The following is a 20,397-nucleotide window of genomic DNA, read 5'->3' as shown; positions in this document are numbered from 1 at the left end:
CCCTCTTTCGCTCTCAGGCAGGACTGGCTGCAGGGAAACCACAGGTGAAGAAAGGCTGCTGAAAAGGTAAGGATTGCTGGCAAACAGAAACCAGCAACCAGACTGCGGAGGAACTGCCCTGAAAGTGTCCCACAGCTGGGGAAGGACCTCCTCCCTCCCAGATATTTGCACCCTGCAGCACCACTTTGCCTGGCAGCTCCCCCCGATACCAGCGGCATTAAAAAGGTAGGGGACTCAGTGGAGGATACTTACGGGCTGCCCATCTGGCTGGGTGCAGAGCTGAAACACGCTGGAGAGGGCCGAGGTGCCGCCCTCAGCTCAGGTGAGCTGAGCTGGTCTGTGGCTGCTGCCAGGTCCTGTGCTGGCTGGGCTCTGACACCGCAGCCCCTGTTGCGTCCCAGGCAGCTGCCTCTGCTTTCTGTTTCGGTTTTGAGGGCCATGGAAGCCTGATGCAGTGCTCCTCCCTGATACTGCGTCATCTAAATATGAGCAAGAAAACAAGCCGAGCCCAGCTACTGCCATCTGAGCTGGGGGCAGGTTTGCACTTTCTTCTCCCGGCTGTGCTAACCGATGTGAATAACTGACCAGGCTAAGCTCACCCAGGAAAGTTGTGCTACTAGAGTGGCTTGGGTGTCCACAGGGGCTGAGACGAGTTTGTTTTGTTTGGACACTTCTGTAGAGGTGACTGACCATCCCAGTGCCGACCCCAGTAGCGCAGCACTGTCGGAGTTCACTGACCACTTTGCCTTTCTTGCACTTTGAACGCTGCCCACCTCCCTCTGCTTCCCAGACCCAGCTTCACCCGAGCTCTCCCTCGCCTGCAGGCACAGTGACTACGCAGGCACAGTGCAGGAGAAGCAGCAAGCTGCCTGCCGCAACAGGAAACCTGTGAAACCTTGAGTGATGTAAGGGGCAAAACTCTCCTTCCTTTGGTCCTCCTGGCCAGATCCAGAACCATTTGTCCTGTCCTATAAGCAGCCTTGGTGGTGGCTCTGTTAGAGAGGTGTGTGTCATGTGGGACACCTAGACATGAAGCTGTTCACAGGGTCCCACCTAGTAATTCCACATTTAGGCATGGTCTGGAAATCTCCAGGTGGTACATAGGTTGTGAGCCTGTAATATTGGCACTCACATCCAAGAGCACAAGGGAGGTGAAAAGAAATATGGGAGGAAGCCCTAAGAGAAGCTCAATGGATAAAGCCGTCAGGCAGGTGGCAGTGGGGAGGTGCCTTCCTATCTGGCCTGTGTGCGTGGAATAATTTTAGCTTTGAGAAGGACAAGGATCTGGATTGAGGTGGTTCAGATCACAGATGGCTTGGGCAGAGGTTATGGTGGGAGAAATCAGGGGCGGGGGCAGAAGACTTGCAGCAAATAAAGCCTAGCAGGCCATAGCTGCTGAGCTGAATGTGGTGAATGGTGGGGACACAGAGGGAAGCCTTGGGGCTAAATATGGCCATCATCTAACATTGGGGCTGCTGGCTTGGAAATTGAGGTATGAGCAGAGACCACTGAGGCGAGACCTATGTTCCAGTGAAGAAACATGCATTGGCAGGAGGCATGTTTGTGCTCTCAAGAGGGGCGGTCATGCAGTTTTGCCTCACGCTACTCACTTTTCTGTCATTCAGGAAGGAAAAGGGTGTATGATTTGGGTCTAGTGATCAGCCACCTCTTTAGCTGATCTCAGCACTGCAGGGGAGGTTGCTGTTTTGCTGCCACAGGCAGGAAGCACAAGCAGTTCCTTCACCAACATCCTCACTTTGCATTGGGGTCCTGTTTGCTGGGGCAATCAGGATGACTGCCACAGTGGGTCTGCTCCATCATACCACAGCACTTCTCCCTCGAGCCACTGTCCTTCTAGATAGGTGTCTGATCCCCTTCCCATCTCCTACACCTCAGCAGCCATGAGTGTGACAGATGGCCACACATCCTGGCTTTAGCCTTTGCACACACCTCCATCTCTCTGGCCTTCTCTGGCACTGCTCAGAGCAATAAATGCACCATTTGGGAATGTTGCTTTTGGAGTGTGGCATCTTCCTGGCCAGAGCTGGTTGCCTGATTGTGCACCTATGGCAGAAACGCTCCTCAGTGTTTCCCAAGGAGCCTTGTGTCTCCTCCCCTGCAGGGTCTCGGTCTCTGCTGCTTGTAATGCCTCCTGAGATGCCAAGGCTGCCAGCAGGGAGAGGTACAGTCAACCTCTGGCTCAAGACCTGCCCTTGGTACCACTGACCTTATTCTGGAGGCCTCCTTCCACATCTTTGGCTGCCTCTGGCAGGTAGTTCCCCTGCCTTCTCCTTCCAGGCGTTTGGGCAGGGAAGATTGTGCCTGAAAGCTGGGCACGATACAGTATGCCCTGCTGTTCTCCTTCCTAGGGACATTTTACAGGTGTCCCCTGGCTGCCCCTTTGGCTTCAGATGCTCAAAGTCTGATGATGGAGCAGTTGGGAAGGATAGGTGTGATGGGTGTGGGGTGGGGTAAGCAGGGGGATGATCATCAACATGTCTCATGGAGAAAGAATGGGTAGGGAGAGGAGAAAGAGAGCAGGGCTTCTATGTATGTGTCCCTGGAGGTAGGAGAGATCGGATGGAGTGTTTGGGCTGCTGGGGCCTGGTGTCTATGGGTAGGAAAGGAGAGCACTTCCCAGGAGCCAGCTTCCACTAAATTCCTGTGCAATCGTTTCTTCCTGGAATTGTTTCCTGAAATAGAAATGTAATTTATTGTGTGCATTAAGGAGATGTTCACATGGCTTTACAGTGGAATGAACTGCTCTGCAGTTCATCTTGGTTTCTCGTGGTGCAGTTAAAGCACACACAGCAACACCGTCAGCAGTTCTAGTAATATTAGGAATCACAAGTAAAGCATGAGATGAGCTGAGACTTTCAAAAGTGTTTTGCTTATTTTAGCCTGCTGTTTTAAAAGTAAGCTACCACACTTGCTTCCCAGAAGTTGGTTACGACCCTGGTCCTCATTCCTGAGGGAATCCCCACAGAACTTTGTTCCCTCTAGTTACTCAAAAACCCTCTCAGCTATAGCTAATACTGCCCCATTGTACCAGACTTGAGGGATTCCTGTGGGAGTCCTTAGACTGGTGAGAAGAGAGCTTGGAGTTCACTTCATATTCTTCTACATTGCTTAGAAATCACTTTTATTCAGAAGAAATCGTAAAATGACTATTTTTTTTCTCAACTGTAATCTGCTGACAACTAAAAATAAATAAATCTCAGTGAAATGAAGCCAACTCTATGCTTTTCTTCCTATAGCTGTCACGAGGAGGTTGCTGGCAACCTAAGAGCCGGAGTCCAAGGCAGCGCGAAGCCAAATGGCTTTTTGCTGTCTGCACGTGTGCTGCATTTAGGATTCCACGAGACTGAATCCTAATCCCACCTAAGGGTGTCAGATGTGAGGCTCCCAGAACGCATTCCCCAGGACTGGTGCCCGGCTGGCTGCAGCCTTTAGGTTGGAAGGTGCCCTTCTTCACTGTACTTGCATCCAGTTCTAGCCCTGACAGAAAGCTGACCCACTTGTCTCTGGGAGGCCTTGTAATGATGACTTGTGCCTATGTGTCTAATTTTTTGTCTTTATTACTGCATTTGTCTTGCTGTAATACGGTATGATTTTTCCTCGTTTCTTATACAGTGCACAACAGAGAGGCTGTTTGGGATATCTCTTTCCAGAGAGAAATTTTAAATATTTTAAGTATTTGGCCAATTCTTTCTTCTTGCAGATACAAATAGTTTAGGTTTTATTTATTACTGGCAATTCTAGCTCAGCCCCTCTCAAATGCTCAAAACTTGATGGCCCCGATTTTGCAGCAATAGGTTCCAATGTACGGATTAAAATGGAGCATGCTGTAGAGACACAGATGAGGTAGAGAGAGGAAGCCCACTGACTTGCTTTTGCTTACTGGGAAATCCTAAGTGCTAGGAAATTTAAAGGAGACACAACTCAGTACCTGTCTTAAGCAGCATATTTTTCATCTCTTCTCCCAAATGTCTGTACAATGCTATACACATTAAGAAAATGCAAACTATACAGGTATATGACTGGAATGAGTGAAATATTACCCGGGTATGTAAGAACACATGAATGGCCATACTGGTTTAGGCTAAGGGGCCATCTATCACAGCACCCTGCCTCCAAGGTGACCGCGCATGGATGCCCAGGGGAGAGCAGGAACAGAACAAACATATCCAATACTTTTCCCAAGCACTCTCCTACGTTCTCACTCTTTTCAGCTGAGGAGATTTCCCAAGCCATAAGTGTCTATTCAAAAACCCCCAGTGGTCTATCTATAAGGTACATGTCCACCTGGATCCATGTACATTTTTTGCATCCATGACATCCTCTAGCAAAGAGTTACACAGACTGACCAACTGTGTACAGATTTTATGTCAAATGTTTTTGAGTGTAACATGTATTTGGTTTGTTGGTGAAAGGGGGGAATGATTTTCATGGCTTATGACTCTCCAGTTTCTCTACTATGATCAAGGAATGGTGGCTTCAGCTGCTTGGTGAATAATCCCTCTCCTTGAGAATCTTAGGAAAACTTCCAAATAGAGTGAAGAAGCAAAAAACAAAGGAAAAAAAAGAAGGGGGGGACTTAGCTCTTCACAGAGCTCTTTCTGGAAGTGGAGTCTGCCTCACAAAACAGTACATATTGTTTAAGACAAATGATACTTTATATTCAGGACAGACTCCCCACTAAACTGGTTTAGAATTTGGGATACTTCTTCATGTGGTGAGAGAAACTTCATGTGTAAAATTAGCCGACGCATGAGAACTATTTTTCAGAAAAAAAAGAGCAAGAAGAATTTTGATTTCTGCAGGTATCTACTCCCTCGCTGGTAGAGTCATAATCCACAACCAAAGTCTTGGGAATTGTTTGAGCAAATCAGATACATGACACTTTCATGTGCCTTCATTGGCTGAAGAACTGGGGCTCCAAAATATACCCCGGTATTTTGCAGCATGATGTCTGTTCTTTGCTTCAGGCAGTAACGGCAGAGAGAACTGCAGTGTGTCTTGTGCCTGGCTGGATTTACTCTTCCCAAAATTTACATCTTGGGTTGCTGTCCTGGTTTTCTTGGGCTTTGTGCTTTTTGAGGGGAGCTTCTCCTTCATTTTCCTTTCTTCCTTTTTTGAATTGCTCTTTGCACTATGATCATGACCTGAGCCAAAAAGGAGGAAAAAACAAATCCATATCAACTACTACGGAGTTACTACTTACTAAAAAAGTACATGGCTTCGGTTTCCTTCACAAGGAACTGTGCTATTATGGCAGAAACATTTACTTTATTAAAGGAGAGCCACAGCACGATTCAAAATCTAGTACTAAAACGTGGAAACTTCAGCCATAGGCACAGGACCTGGTTTTATTGCTCCAGCGATATGATATTCTATTGACCCGCCCTGGAAAGGCTAATTCCAACATTTCACAAAATCAGACCATACATCCCTTTACAGCATGCTGATATGTATGAAAAGCAATGAACTGATGGCTGGAGCCTCTCCCACCAGTAACTGCAGAAGGATAGTGCAGGGTCAGAGGCATTACCCTTTGCCATTAGGTTGAGATTTTCCAAGCTCTTTTCCCCGGGCTGTTCACAAAGAGGTTAATCAGCTTCTGGACCTCTAGTGTCTCAGCTGGGAAGCTCTGTGACACCAGTTCTGGTATCTGCCACAGTGTATCAGCTGCTGCTGAACACACAGGAGTTTTCCAGCACTGCTAATGTACTGCCACCATCTGTCTTATGTCTTTCAGTACCTTGAGACAGCTAGACCAAGAAACCCACCAAACAGAACGAAATCCTATTCTTTGGTGTATTTTGAATAGAACAATAACTGAGAAACCTTTTAAATATTGAAATGTCTTCTCTGCAGACTTGGAGACGCTTTTGCCATTGTGTTTCCTCATCTTCCGGGAGACCAGATTAAAGCTGGATGAATGGAAATTTGTGGATAGGATCGTATCACGGCACACACTTTCTCCTGCCTTCTGTGGCACAGATGGCTTTTCATGATTGCCTTTAGCATCATGGGTGAGACTCTCAGACCTAAAACACAAAGAGGTCAGGTCTGAAAATATTTTATCTCCACACAAATTCATGACGAGACACACATAAAGATGACCGTACAGAATAGAAAATCCTTACAGGTAAAATTCCTGCTACTTTAGTCTGAAGCATTTCCTAAGAATCATATGAGGGGGAAAAAAAAAAAAGAAAAAAGAAAAGAAGTAATTTACTGTATTTCAAACTACAAAGAACCACAATGCCATCGTACTATCTTAAGGACACTATTGCCAATATCATGTAGCCACTATACCACTATACCTTCCAAGTCAGCCAGAAGTACCCATCAGAGAAGCAGCAGAGGGTTATCTTATCATCACAGAAGTAAAGACAGACACAAAAGACATTTCCTTCCTCTTTTATCAGGGGAAAGCCTAAAATTTTCAAGTTTGTGTAGCAAAATCTGAGCTGTAAGGTGCAAAACCGGAGTCCTTGAAATCATTTAGTATGAACAAATTAATATGTATTATTTCATAAGGTGTTTGTGGCAGGATCCGCTGCAATCCAACTAGCTAGCTAACTCCACTTTGCTCTGTTACCCAACAACAGCCACATGTACGCTTGGCAAGACACAGAACATTATGCTATCAGTAGGTGGGTACTTACGAAAGTAACCAACACTGATCGTCAGTGTTACTGCCACAGGGCCTTGCACACCCATAAGAGTGTACAACCTTCATTGTTCATCACCAAAGCACCAGAACCTAGAAGTGAAGGGAATGCACTAGCAAAAAGCTAAGCACCAGCACCATGACAATATTGTGATTTTAAGATATCCAACCATTCTAAACTAGTAAATGTCTGTTTTGGACTGTCTGTGCCACCTAGCCTGGCTTGGCCTTTATTTTCTCACCTCTGCCCTGTTTCTTAGAAGCTGCATAACCCTATCTTCTCCCTCCCTCCCAAGACAGCAGCAATCATCCCTTCCTCCAGAAAAGCACCACATCAGTGCCTGTGCGATGGCGAGTCCAGCAAAGCTGGGGAAAGGAGCTTCAGCTACATGCTGAAGGAGGGGGTCTGGTGCTCCAAATGAGATGGAGGGAAGAGGATTCTCTGCTTCTCTAATATCACCTTCCGCTGCAGTCTCAACCATGGGATGAAGTGGCCAAGGACAGCTGTCTAGTTTATGAATGAAAAACAATGAAGCACAATGTCAGAGGAGCATCAAAAGGAGGAGAATGGATTTGTAAAGAAATCAGGCTGGGATCATTCTCTCAACTCCTACTTTGTAAAAAATGCTAGAAACCTGTAAAATATAACAGTATCCTACCTGAAATCCTCTCCTACTTGTTTGACAGAGGCTGTAATTCGCAATTTTACTGTAAAAAGTAGAAAAAAGAATAATATTGAAAGTGCATATCAGATCTCTTAAAAAAAATCAACCCAATGAAACGTCCAAATTTTGTCTTGGCCAGTTCAGACTCAGTAACTGGCTGAGGCTGATACAGTTACTTACTGTAACGCTACTTACTGTAATAGTAAGTAGTTACTGTAAGTAGAGGTACAGTAAGCAGACATCGCTGGACATCAAGCCATTTACTCAGATGACTAGCTGTGGGAATTAAGACTTTCTTCATATTGAGTAGATTCCAACTTACATGCCCACCTCCCCTTCTTCATCTATTGCCTAAGAAAGGCTATTTTGGGAAAAAAATACTCTAGGTAGCTCCCACTGAAACTGTTCCACTATGCATAGAACAGTAAATCAGGAAGTGCAGGTGCCAAAGGCAACATGATTATTTTGGTTTGGTAAGCATGAAGCTCTGTTGAAGAACATGTTCTCAGTTCTAGTGTCTGCTCCAAGGAAAGCAAGTGTTTGACATTCAAATGACACTGGACTAGAGTCATAACAGATGTCTCCAGAGCACGAGTACTATGTCAAGCCCCACTGGTCAAGCAACATGGGTGGAAGCGGGAGAGAAGAAGAGCTGGTGCCACCCGACTGATCTTGACAGGCAATATGTGCTCATGAGCTGCTCGTGCTCACTGCAGGGAAGCTGGCTGTGTAAGAACATGGTGTCCTGGGTCATAAGCAGTGCCAGCACCCAGGGAAGCTAGAAGTTAAGTAGTGTGGCAGCCTCCAGAGTGCTGGTGCCGCTGCATTCAGGCAGCAGCTGAACAAGGGTCCAGTGCAGGTGAGATCAAAGTACCCGAGCGACAGCAACTTTTGCCCTTGAAATTGTTTCCTCTCAGGTACGTATAGAGCACCTGCCTTCACTACACACCCTGCTGATAAGACATCTCTGGAAGAGCTGTAGAAGGGAGAAAAAGGGGATATAAAGTGTTTTACAGGCTGTGGGATAGTACTCCAATTGGGATCTAAAAAACAAAGTAACAAAATATTAAGAACCAGGATTTTTTTTTTTCCCCCTTCCTTTTCCTCTAAGCAAGGTCAATTCCAGGAAAGCCTAGATCTGTGATCTGCTACATTTTTACCCTTGGGTGTGGTACACAATAGCTAGGAATGAACAGCTGCAGTGGCGGAAGAAAGTGCTTTAAAGTCACCCAAGATTGCAAAAACATTTAAAAATGCATTCTTTATTAACCTCCTCTTTGGCAGGCAAGCCCTCATCAGTCATAACACTTAGATGTACTCAACTGTACTGTACTTAAACTGTAACTGGACTGCCTGTCCCACAGAAGCCAATTACAGCTGTAATGATTTGTGCCCAGACTTAGAGGCTGGCAGAGGGGGAGTCACTTTTAACTTCATCTTTGTGTCCATACTGCAGGTGGCTCATGTATCTTCTTTCTCAAGACATGGATCTCCAGCGCGTCAGCTGGTATGACAGGCACAGCCCCGGCACTGACGGCAGGTGAAGACCACATCTCCTCAAGTGCAAAATCACTGCTGCAGCCCAGGCCCCTGGCCTCTCTCTCAGCATGACCTGACCCAGCAGATGCAGCTTACCAGCCGGCCGTGAACCAGGTTAGCTGCAGCTGGCTTTAGTGCTGCACTGCAAATACCTCACCTGCAGGGTACGGTGAGGCAGGAGACTACTGGGTAAGGTCCATGATCAACGGATGAGATGAACCGGGTCTGACAGTCTATGGGGAGGCATGTCCCTTGGACATAAATAATATTTACAATATTTTGAAGCTCCTTTTATTCTAAACGAAGAGGTGCTTTATACTGTTGATACAGAATTTCATTAATAATATTTAACCCACCTGGCCAAAATAAAGTAGGGAAGGCAAAACATAGGAAAACCTTCCAATTATATTTACATAGGTTTAAAAAATACATTACAAACACAGGATCCCCTCAGTCAATGAATCCAGTCCTCTCCTATCACAGGCACATCCTTCCTAGAAACCCTTTCACAAACCAAATATTAACCTGTCAGTATTCTAGCCACCATGCTACTTTGTTTTAATTTTTTTTTCTGGTAAAGTTCTCCAAGACAAAAACAAAGTAGTCATAAGGTAGAATAGCTCTGGGTGCATGTCTGAGAAAAACAAGACAGGAATTCAGAACCAAGCACAAAGTCATTACTAAAACATACTGCTACAGCATGACATTGTTAGGTTTTCAGCACCCAAAGTGTGAAAATCACATGAATAAGCATCGTCCTGAGAATAAATTCCAGTGTCCTTAATGTAGGCAGAGAATAAGTAATATGTTCTCACATTCCTATGTTTAAGTGATCTGTGATAGCTCCCTATGAATCTATAAAACTCAGATAAAACCACAGATAATATGTATGACTACTTTAGTATTTCTCATCCAGTCCTCATTGAGGAATTCTAGATCTCTGCTCGTGAAAACAATGGCTGAAGTACTGTTCTGTATAATTTGCTGACATGACATCTGGAAAAGATTTTAAAGCTCTTGTATCAATGAGAAGAATCCTATTTTTTTTTTCTTTTTGTAATTCTTGGAATATTTCTTGAGGCTTGTTTAATTGTGTAGGAGAGGTCAGAACTGAAAAGCAATGTACTACTGGCTTTGCAAAATTTTGCCAATAATATGAGCTGTAAGAATCTAAGAAAAGTGACACGATGCTGTAATTAACACTGCTCAGAGCTGTTTATTGGAATAAAAAAAATAACAATAATGGCTAAAATCAATGAATGCTGACTTATGGCACTGTGGGATAAGGACAAGTAGCTTTCTATTCAGGACATTTCTGCTCTGCTACTTTCTTCATAGATTAACTTGTTGATTTTGTATGCTTGATAATGGGCTGTTTCATGGCGCTGTGGGTATCTGTGAAGCCACAAAGTTTGACACTAAGCATAACAAATTCCATTGCTTTTCAGTACTCTGTCCACAGCAACATTTTCTATTAAAACTCTACCAAAAACTCTACCAAACCCTAACCTTAAACTCCTGGATTGAATAAACTCTACATTCCTGTAAGAAGCCTATTCTGTTTTAATGTGAAACATTAAAACTATAACTTTATGAAAACCAGATTTTTAAGGCCTGAAAGAACCACAGCTCATTTCATAATTCGTTTCGCCTATCATGAAAAATAGGCTAGCAATTTCATTCAGTTTTCTGTGGACCCTGTTGTAGACTGTGTGTTTGACTGAAGCGGGACAGAGAACCCACTACATCTCCTGGAGTTTGCACTAATGGGCATTCTGATTCCCTGCCAAAACATACATCTCTTATTTCTAATGCAAATTTGTCTGTTATCAATTGCAGTCACAGCTTCTCATGCTTTCTTTTTCAATGACTGAGACTATCTCTGCTACTTTCTGCTACTCTACTGAAGAACATCTTTGTATTTTAGGAAACAATTTTCATCCCATAAAGTCTCGTTTCATCATAAAGTGGCTGAACTCTCTTAAGAGACAAGAGGTTGTCTCCAGCTCTCACATACTTTGAGGGGTTCTGTTTTGCATTCTTCTTTTTTAAAAAATTGTTTAAAATAACGATGACACCAGAAGTAGTCAAAGTAATTCAGTATTAGTCTCAAAGAGTTCTACAAAGAAGTCAAGATAGCTTTTCCCTCCTATTTTCACATAGGCAAAAACTGTGTTTGTCCTCGTGGCACAGTATGAAGATAACTCATGTTGAGCTACTTTTCCCTTTGACACCTAAATCTTTCCCAGATTTCCTCGTGCTTGCAACGACACAAGTCCTCCAGTTCCGTTTCCTTAGCCTCCACATTTGCTTCTTTCACTTTGTACTGAAACCAAAAAGTTCTGGTTGATATCAATTTTTCATAGGATTTGGGCTGCCTTGTTTGACTTCAATGAATGTTTTCTCCTCTAGTCTCTCTGGACGAAATGAGCACATTATTACAAATGTGTGTACCCTCCTGCCAATAGGAAAAAATATTTTTTCACCTCTCTGGAATTTGCCTTGGGTTCATTTTTTCCTCTAGTGAGACCATTCCCACTCAGTAAAGCAGAGTGTAATAATGAGATAAAGACAGTTTAAACTAAAGAAAAATGAGCTCTTCCAAATGCTGAGACTGAGTGAAATCCCAGCTAAAGAACACTGTACTTATCTTTTTGGGACATACTCTCTACTGAGGTTTGAGATTATAGAAAAAAAAGGCTTATTGGGATTTTAAGAATTAAAGAAACATATAATGTTTACCTTTTTTCACTGGGTCAAGTACCTGAAACATCTTATGTTGAGTTTCAATGCCTTGAGTCTGTGAAACAGAATAGAAAGACGAACGAATTATTAATAAGTTCCAAAAGACTGAATGACAAAAAGGTATTGTCATCTTTATGATCAGGCACTTCATGGCTTGTGCAAGGAGTATACACTAGGTTAGGATAGGGGAAGCTTGATAAGGCTTCAATAACTAGTGGGAAAACAGTTAACATGTAAAGATTAGGCTTTTTCTTTCTTTTTTTTTTTTTTAAGCAGAAGGCTTAAAAAGCCTAGCTACTGAAAGCTAGGCATTCAGTATTTGGCCTGATTTTCAAAAGCTCAGAAAACTCAGCAACTTATGTTCACTTTGCAAGCTGTTGGGTGCTCAGCATTATAAAAAATATTTAAGTTAAATTCCTTTTCATGAAAGTAGGAACATAACATTAGACTCCACTGTTTTCATCTAGGATTTTTAAGTGTTTTGTCAACTACAACGAGGCTCACATTTTCTAAATAGTTATGTAGGATGCCAAACAGCAAAAATGAAGAAGTGATGTTTTTAAAAAAGATTAGACTATTCTGACAATGTCCTTTTAATAAACTTAATCCCATGGTAGTTGCTAGGCCAACTAATGCTGAGTACCAAATCACACACTCTGAATGGTAGGAAGGGGCATGACGCAGCTTTACAAATATTGCCAGCACAAGCATTTCAGAGCTTGGGCTTGGTAATGATCCCAGAGTTAATTAAAAAATTTACTGCCTGTTTCCCTAGAACATCCTGTGACCTTTCTCTTTCTCTTCTCTTCACAGCACTATACTGGACTGGAAAACACAACAGAAAATGTTTTAATGGACTTGGCAAAAATCTTGTTCAATGAAACTGGAAGTGAAACAGGTCCAGCTGAGGGAGTGAGGTGTTAGTAGTTTTGAAGACTGAAGAAGAGCTGGTATAATCTCCAGCCTCAAGGCATATTCCTTGACAGAAAGATCTGAATGTATCAAATAATATATTAATGAGACATAATTTTACCATTTTTTCCTGTCCCAGACTTGTTGATGTTAATACCTCATTCATAGATGAAATAGACAATAAAGAGCAATGGGCATTCTAGGTCAGCAGCTTTTGGTGACAAAATTGTTTGTCTAAAGTTACAGTGGTTGAATTAAGTTGTCATATGTCAGTCTCTGGTCAGAAAAGGAGCAAAACATGTTTCTACTGGGATGAAAAATACTCACATTTTTGCTTTCATGACTTCTGTCCTTAGCATTGCTGTGAAAATGTTCTCCTGATGTTTTGGTTTTTTTCTGCACAGAAAATAGTATGTAACCATTTTGATTCATGAGGGAATATTACAGTTACAAAGAAAAAAAAAAAAAAAGAGTTGCAAATAAACATGATAATCACAATGCCAGAAGGAACACATGTAAGCAAGCTGCTCAAGACTGAATTCCTTATGCTGTTCTGTTCAGCAAATATTTATGAACCTGGACACAAACACATCATATTGACAAGGGACCTCACTTCCTACTCAATTTGGCTTGTTTATTTTTAGTCTGGGAACCTGGAGAGCCAGGCTTTCTCAGTAGTATTAATTGCCACTGCTCTGTTTTTTCAATGTAGGGCCTTCTGAAAAGAAAGATAGATTGCCATAAAATGCAAAAAGCTTGGGAAGCACTGGTCTACCTACTGCATCAATGAAAGCATTAATAAAGCAGCCAGCATTATAATGTTTATGTACATAAAGAGAATATTACCCATCAAAATATTAATGTGATGTCTTCTTTCCAAATGACAGTTTGCTTTCTCTAGGCAACAATAACAGTGCTCCTATTTTACATCTGAGGGCCATGTAGTTTTCTAGGCTGAACATCAGCAAAGTGCCGTTGAGGGCTACATACAGCTCCAGCATGAATTTCTGTCAAAAACTCCACTGTACCTGTGATATTCCTTGCTATTCACCTTTTTCAAATGCCTTTAAGAACTTCCATCAAGAACAACAACAGAAATTTTGGTATGTCTTTTGATCTAACAACCTTAATTAGTCACTGAAGTAGATCCACATGGGAAAATGTGCATAATCATGAAAAGAACAAAAGAAAGAAACTTCTTGCAGGAATTGCATTGTACTGTTCTTTCAAACTCATTTGATAAACTGTTGTTACTTTCTTTACATAGTAACAGTATCACTCTGATGTGTTATGCCCCTAGTATACATCCAGCAGAAGCGCTTTGATTCATTGCATGAAAGATACATGAATGCAATTCATACAATTTCATTGCATGAAAGATGTCTTTGCCTATGTTTCAGCACAGAAATTACAGAAGAGATCCTAGTGAAGCTCCACTTAACTAATAGTTTTGCAATGTATACTGGTGTTTGTAGGTACTGGCAGGCATACCCTTACAGAATCAGGCTCTTAGGTGGCCAAAGCTGTGCTCAGTTCTGAACATGCTCATCCTCTCCTAAGACAGGCACGTGATGGGATGGGCTCTGTGCCCAGACGGATCTCTGCTGGAAAAACCTCCTCTTTATTGTGTATTAAATTAGTGACTCATTTCTAAAGTGCAGTCACTTTTGAAATAGGGAGGTTTGAGTAATCACTTAAAGCTGTGGTTTCACAGACTGCTGAGATCTCCTAAGGGCTTCCTGCTACTGAAGGAGAAAGTCTCTTTTCCTTCGTCCTTGGTCCTGCCTCCCCCACTCCAAACTCTGCCACTTTGGTCCCTGCTCCTAGCTAGTGTTTTCCTCCATCCCTTAAACTGGCTCTGATGCTCAAAAAAATCTTGTGTGAGCTGACTTAACTCATTAACCCAGCAGAAAACCATCTCATTCTTTTTGCTGGGTTCGCTTCCCATCAGATTAGTGTGTTAAACCAGGTCATGGCAGGGACTGAACATCAGAGGGATATAAGTGGAAAGAACACACAGCAAGGAATGTGGCAGGAGGAGACAAGGGAGGATAGAAAGTGGCTGTTAAATGGCTCATCACATCGTATGAAAAATCTGTGGGGATGAGGAATATGCTAATCCATTATTTAGTACAGATCCTGAAGTAATTAAGCTCTAACAAATGCTCTTGTGTGGGTTCTGTATGGCTCTTCTCAAGTGCTTCTAGGAAGGCATCCCTGCTCTTCTTTGTTATTGGCTGTTTCTTTTATGTATATTACCAAGCAAGTCTACCAGGTTTAAAGACTAAACTAAATGGACGAGAAACAATACCCCAACTTTCTGCAGTGGTCTTCTGTGTTTGTCCGGACTTTGGTTATCTAAAGCAGTGTTACACCCCTCCAATTCTTTTTCCGAGTTTGAAAGTCCCCCGAAATCACAATTATCCAACAGGGTTCCACAGCTCCCATGTCAACTGGATAAATCTCATTATAGGGCCTTTAATCCCAATCCCTGGGATGAATACCACGCACAGATGTTTTGCAATAAGCAGCTATGAATGAGAGTTATGTGGCAGCCTGCTCAATCTACAGCTTACTCACAGACATCAGGCAAACCCGCCTGCCTTGCTTCTATGCACCATTTACAGACCACAAGGAAATGGCGCTTACGGACATCAGAAAAAACTGGAATCAATCCCACTGACTGGCATGGTGAGTGTTTCGACACAAACAAGGCTATTTTTAGTGAATGAAGTGGAAAGGCTCAGAGTTTTAGGCAAATTTTTCTCAAGTTGCCAGTCCTCACAGCTGCCAGCCCCATGTCACACCCCTATGCACAGGCATACTGCCAGCCAGATGAGAGGAGGTGGGGCAAGAAAGCATGAAGGACTGAGAAGTACTAAAAGGCCCAGAATACTTGCTGTTAACCAGAAAATACTACTAATTTTAGAGTCCATTTACCATTTTCATTCTAAAGTTTTCATGAATAATTTTTTTTTAAATCCAGCACCGGGAAATGTGCCCATGTGGACTTATCATTCACATATGAATAAACTCAATCCCAAAGGTAGCATTATAAGAACAACCATGACAGAGGGTACATTAAGGAAAAAAAATCTCAAAACTCATCCCTCCTCTGCGTACTTTCACTCTGCTACCAGTCCTTGTACCGTGCAAAACAGACTTTTCATCCAACCCACTACGGTTGACCTTCTGTAACTAATATAGTCCTGGAAATACCATGGCATCAGCGGTGGAAATTCGTGTTTGGTTCTTCAGCACTGAACAGAATAGGGGAAGAAATTTCAAGCTGTGGATAAACATTAAAAGTCAACATCACCCTCACAGCCCTTCCAACAGAAATTACTACCCCCCAGGTGGGCTGAGTGAGTGGAAAGTCTGTCTGGACTTCACCTTCCTTAAGTACAAAACCCTGTAGCTTTGCTTAAACTTTGGATGACAGCGGGACTAAGTGGAACTGTTGGACTTTGCACAAACATGTGTTCTTCATATAACTCCTCCAGGGACAAATGCCTCCAGAGAGAGGCAGAGCACATAAAGGGATCCATGGCAGCTTCCCTCACCACAAGTACACTCAACAGAGCTTATCTGACTACATCATGTTTCAAACTATCATCTCTGAAACTAGATCTAAAACTCCAAATCATGCAATTTGTCAACCAGCCCAGTCATCTGAAATGCCTATCTGCATGTTTTGCAAAGTGTTACAGGGGTCACTTCAGTTTTACACACCCTTAGCACACAGTCTTGGCACTAGTTTCCCCTTTTACTGTTGTTTATTTACTGTATTTATGTCACAAACAGGAAGCAACAATTTACAGGAACTATTATTGTTGGATTAAATTCAGCCACAAGCTTTCCAAAAGTAATACGCTCAAAAAAGTTTGTTTTGCTTATCTACAGGAAACATCTTGAGTAATACTATGGTAATCACAGGCACCAAAGAACTAAACACCAAGTAAACAAGGACAAAAAAACATGTTTCAACCCGTTCTTTTCAGCAAAACAAGGAAATACAGGTTTCAGGAAAATAAAATGTCTCATTGCCCTCCAGTGAAAGCACTTTGTTAAATCTGGGGCTACGTTTGCCTCCGAGATTAGAAGTAGGCAATGGGGTAGTCTGATGCTGACAGCACTTAGCGCCAGTATGATGACTTGCCTGCATGCCTGAGAAGAGAACACAACTCCTGAACACTCTGAACTGGGTATCTGAAAGTATGGCTGACACCAGTATACATGGGCACAATACTTCTTGTGCTTAAAGCTGGTGCCCTCCTCCTTCTCACCCTGACCCTATGTCTGCTTACTCAGCTGTACTGCAGAACCTGACAGGTAGAAAGCCACCTTCTTTTGGAACAAAAACACCACCTTCTGGACAATCTGAGTTAAGCTATAGGGAAAATGAATACTATTGCTCCGCACTGTTCATTTGGACTGTATCTCACGGTATTGATTTCTTAACTACTATTCTGACTGACTTAATCCTAAGGCTCTTCAAAATAGAGCCTGTTAAACTCTAGTGATTCTTTCCCAGTGGCATTCAGGACAGAGATGTAAACAGACAAGAAAAAGTCATAGCATACCTTAGTACCTAGTTTTAGCTGGTGTGCAACAAGATCACAGGAGTCTGGGCTGTCAGAAGTTTGGCTGCTGTGAAAGACAAGCATTGTTTTGTTTAATTTCCAAATTTGGTGATTGCAAACGGTATTTTGCAGCATTCATTCCAACCATTAGCAGGTGTTTTCTGTAGTAACCCTAGCTGTAGAGATGTAAATGTGTTTTCCAACATGCCAGTCTTCCAGATCCACAGTTTAATTTTACAGACCTACAGCTAACCTGCAAAAAGTGGGCATCATCATCTTAGAGAAAGCTTGGTTATTGAAAGAGATATGATCTATCCAGATGGTATCTCCTGCTTCTACCTAGATTTCTTTTAGTTCTGCCTCACACACCTTCCCTCTCCCCTCCTAAATCCTCTCACAGAACATCATCCTCTTTGTTCCCAGCGAGCCTTCTCCTAGTTCTCCGATGATACATTAAGATCTTGTGTCTCTTTTTATTTCCTTGCAGTTCAGCACCAGTTGTGAAGCTCAGCTCTTGACTTCTATACTCTGGGCACCTAAAGCTTGATGAGATAGATCCAACCTATTAATGTTTCCCCAAAAAAGAAATGTACAAAAGTTTTATTCCCTAATAAATGACCATAGGGCCACAGCTGTTCACACATAAGTGCCCACCTCTCACAAACCACCTGCACAACTGATCTTGCAGTCACTCACAGTCTGCACTGGCACAGGAGGAGCTGATCATGTTTAATAGGTGTATCGTCTGGTCAGCGTACAGATTCTTGCACTGCTATCAATTGCCCTGAACTTAACCCCTTTGGTTAAATAGAATCAGACTAGCATCTTCCACGGTTAATAAAATTAGGTTTACACAAAACCAAAACAATATACCTTATATTATGCCAAGATTGCTCTGCAAAATGTAAGGCTGAAAAAAAGCATATTGATTTAAGCGATGCAATAGGCCAAGCTCTATACCAATGCAGTTTCATTTCTCCTCAGGAGGGCCACCTGGGGTAGATACAGAGCTCTACTTCCAATGAACTGGCTTGGTTTGGATATAAGATTTGTATGCAATCTTTTAAGGAGTGTTAAATTAAGGAGTGTGGCTATTAAAAGTCTAATTTTAGTAACATTTCTAACATTTACTCTGGCACTCTTTAAGAGGTGCAGAGAACATATAATAAATTGTGGCATATCTGAATGGTTCTAAGTTACCTGGAATCCCAGTCTAACACATCAGAATTCAGGACCTTGGAGTTCACCCTGGCTTGCTGTTTCACTACTTTCTTGTGTTCCTTCAGGCACAGATAATAAGAAACACCACAAATTTAGTTTACTGCTTAAAGAAAGCCATTATCAAATTTATTATTGCTATAACACTATAGAGTATTAAGTTTTGTCAAAGTAGGATGAACTGAGGCAGGAGAAAAGGCCTAGGGGGGACTTCTCTTACCAACTTGTTATGAACACAGTAGTTCAAGAGAGCATCACAGAAATGCTGTCCTATTGACTCCAAGTCTTTCATATCGAAATGGGTGCTTTGTCTGCAGCCTGCAGTGTCAATAAGAGCAAGACAGAAATGAAAATGTCAGTCATCCTGCTGACTGCTAGGTATCTGTGATATTTCAGGATGGTGGCTGACGGCAAACTCACATCATCTTTCACTAACAGATGCTAGACAGGTCTATGACTGCCGGAGTTTTATACAGATGATATTACAGATCATTATTCTGCCTGTATGAACAAATCTATCCACTCAGAGGGGGTTAACTATAATGCATAGTTAACTGATTCCCTATTACAAAATTTCCTAAAAATACAACTGGCTTTAGTTACTGCTTTTGATTCGCCATCCACTAGTGTTGTTGTTTCATGATACATATGCAATAAAGCTAGCGGTGGCCTGAAAGGTTGCTAGGTGAATGCCTAGTTTTAGTGTTTTTTCAACTCTTATCTTAAATCATTATTCATTTCTACCCAATAAGACAGAACACTGACAAATGGATGGTAGCTCAAGCTACCATTTTCCATGAAAAACAAAAAGTAAAGGTCTTGTTTCATGATTTTTACTAAATAGCTACAGGGAATTGTCTCACCCAACTTAGAGCCACAGATAGAGGCTTCCAAAGTGTAGCTGTTGTTGATGCCCATCTTCCACATTACCACTCGACCTGTGCCTTCTTTGCTCTTTCGTACTCTGAAACGGCAGTCTGGGAATGAGAACTTAAAAGACAGGTAGAGGATTAGCCTTTGAAGTAAATAGGAAGATACAATAATTTCATTTTAACCCTGCAAGTTTTTTTAAATCTTATCTACCAGGTAAACAATTTTCAGTTTGCACTCTACTTGAATATTGCACAACATAGCTCAGAGCATACTGTTATTACTGGTATAATGGAGATGTAGGTGAAACAACAGCCCTTTGATTAAAAGTTTATTATATTTTAAGGATTTCTGAGACATCTGCAAATAATTTTTTATATGGCTGTACTTACTGTTTCTAAATGATCCTATATAGACAGCTGACCAGCTGAGTTACCACAAATCCTGTTATATACCAACATGCGTATTTACTAAAAAGTTGGAATAGCTCTTCTCTCATGAGTTAATAGACCAACAGTTTGACGCAACCAATCTGGAACTCACAACCACCTCATGACTGATATCTGAGGAAAACAGAATTAGCTGCAAGTATGCAATGACATCTAGTAGGTTAGTTTGTGTGTTGTTTTATTCCTGAGCCTTTGCAACCTTTCTGATTCAAAAGAAGCTTAATGCAGTCAGATTTTGCTGGAAAATGACAAATTTTAAAAGCCATCATTTCCTACTAAACTTTTTTTTTTCTCCTAATTGAAATATCTTACACAAATATGGCGATTTTGACACAATTTTCAACAGAAGTTTTCAAAAGAATTCAATCTGGAGAAACATTTTTCTTCTTTAGTTTCTTATTTGCTTACTTGTTTGATTTTAATTCTCCAATATATTTTAAAGCTGCATTTAATATATGAGTATACAATATTTAATGTTAGTTTTTGACATTATTAAAACAATGTTACTTTGAGACTCTGTTTTTTTTCTTTCTTTTAAAAAAATCTTTAAAAAATGCTAACTTTATGTCCCAATTCACCATGATACATTTTAGAGTGCTGGAATTTCAAAGGAGTTAAAATTTCATATTCCTACCATTTCTAGTTTTAGCCAATTAAAGATTATTTTACTGGGTGAAGTGCGGTCTTTTAGTAAATGTCATACCTTAACAAAAAATTAGGGATCCCAGATGGTGCTT

General features: G+C 41.8%; 2 protein-coding genes across 2 annotated transcripts in view; both read right to left on the bottom strand.

The window, feature by feature from the left end:
* The window catches only part of TMEM140 (transmembrane protein 140), a 5,863-nt gene extending 5,468 nt beyond the window's left edge, over positions 1 to 395 (bottom strand). Inside the window, 1 exon segment of the mRNA XM_009290081.2 lies at positions 253 to 395. The gene's annotated coding sequence lies outside the window, so the exon portion shown is untranslated.
* Positions 396 to 4,370: 3,975 nt separating this feature from the next.
* Positions 4,371 to 20,397, bottom strand: part of AGBL3 (ATP/GTP binding protein like 3) — a 37,093-nt gene continuing 21,066 nt past the window's right edge. Inside the window, exons 9-17 of the mRNA XM_009290147.1 lie at positions 19,205 to 19,331; positions 18,562 to 18,659; positions 18,324 to 18,403; positions 17,124 to 17,190; positions 12,868 to 12,936; positions 11,626 to 11,683; positions 7,339 to 7,387; positions 5,848 to 6,050; positions 4,371 to 5,165 (exon numbers count right to left, since the gene is read on the bottom strand). Coding sequence (XP_009288422.1) covers positions 4,906 to 5,165; positions 5,848 to 6,050; positions 7,339 to 7,387; positions 11,626 to 11,683; positions 12,868 to 12,936; positions 17,124 to 17,190; positions 18,324 to 18,403; positions 18,562 to 18,659; positions 19,205 to 19,331 — 1,011 coding nt within the window. The 3' untranslated portion in view covers positions 4,371 to 4,905. The remainder of the gene's footprint in view (positions 5,166 to 5,847; positions 6,051 to 7,338; positions 7,388 to 11,625; positions 11,684 to 12,867; positions 12,937 to 17,123; positions 17,191 to 18,323; positions 18,404 to 18,561; positions 18,660 to 19,204; positions 19,332 to 20,397) is intronic.

The sequence above is a fragment of the Aptenodytes forsteri genome, unplaced genomic scaffold (assembly GCF_000699145.1).
Source record: "Aptenodytes forsteri isolate BGI_AS27 unplaced genomic scaffold, ASM69914v1 Scaffold284, whole genome shotgun sequence".
Lineage (NCBI taxonomy): Eukaryota > Metazoa > Chordata > Aves > Sphenisciformes > Spheniscidae > Aptenodytes > Aptenodytes forsteri.
Note: the sequence above shows the minus strand (reverse complement) of the source record. Positions and strands in the feature narration are given on the sequence as shown.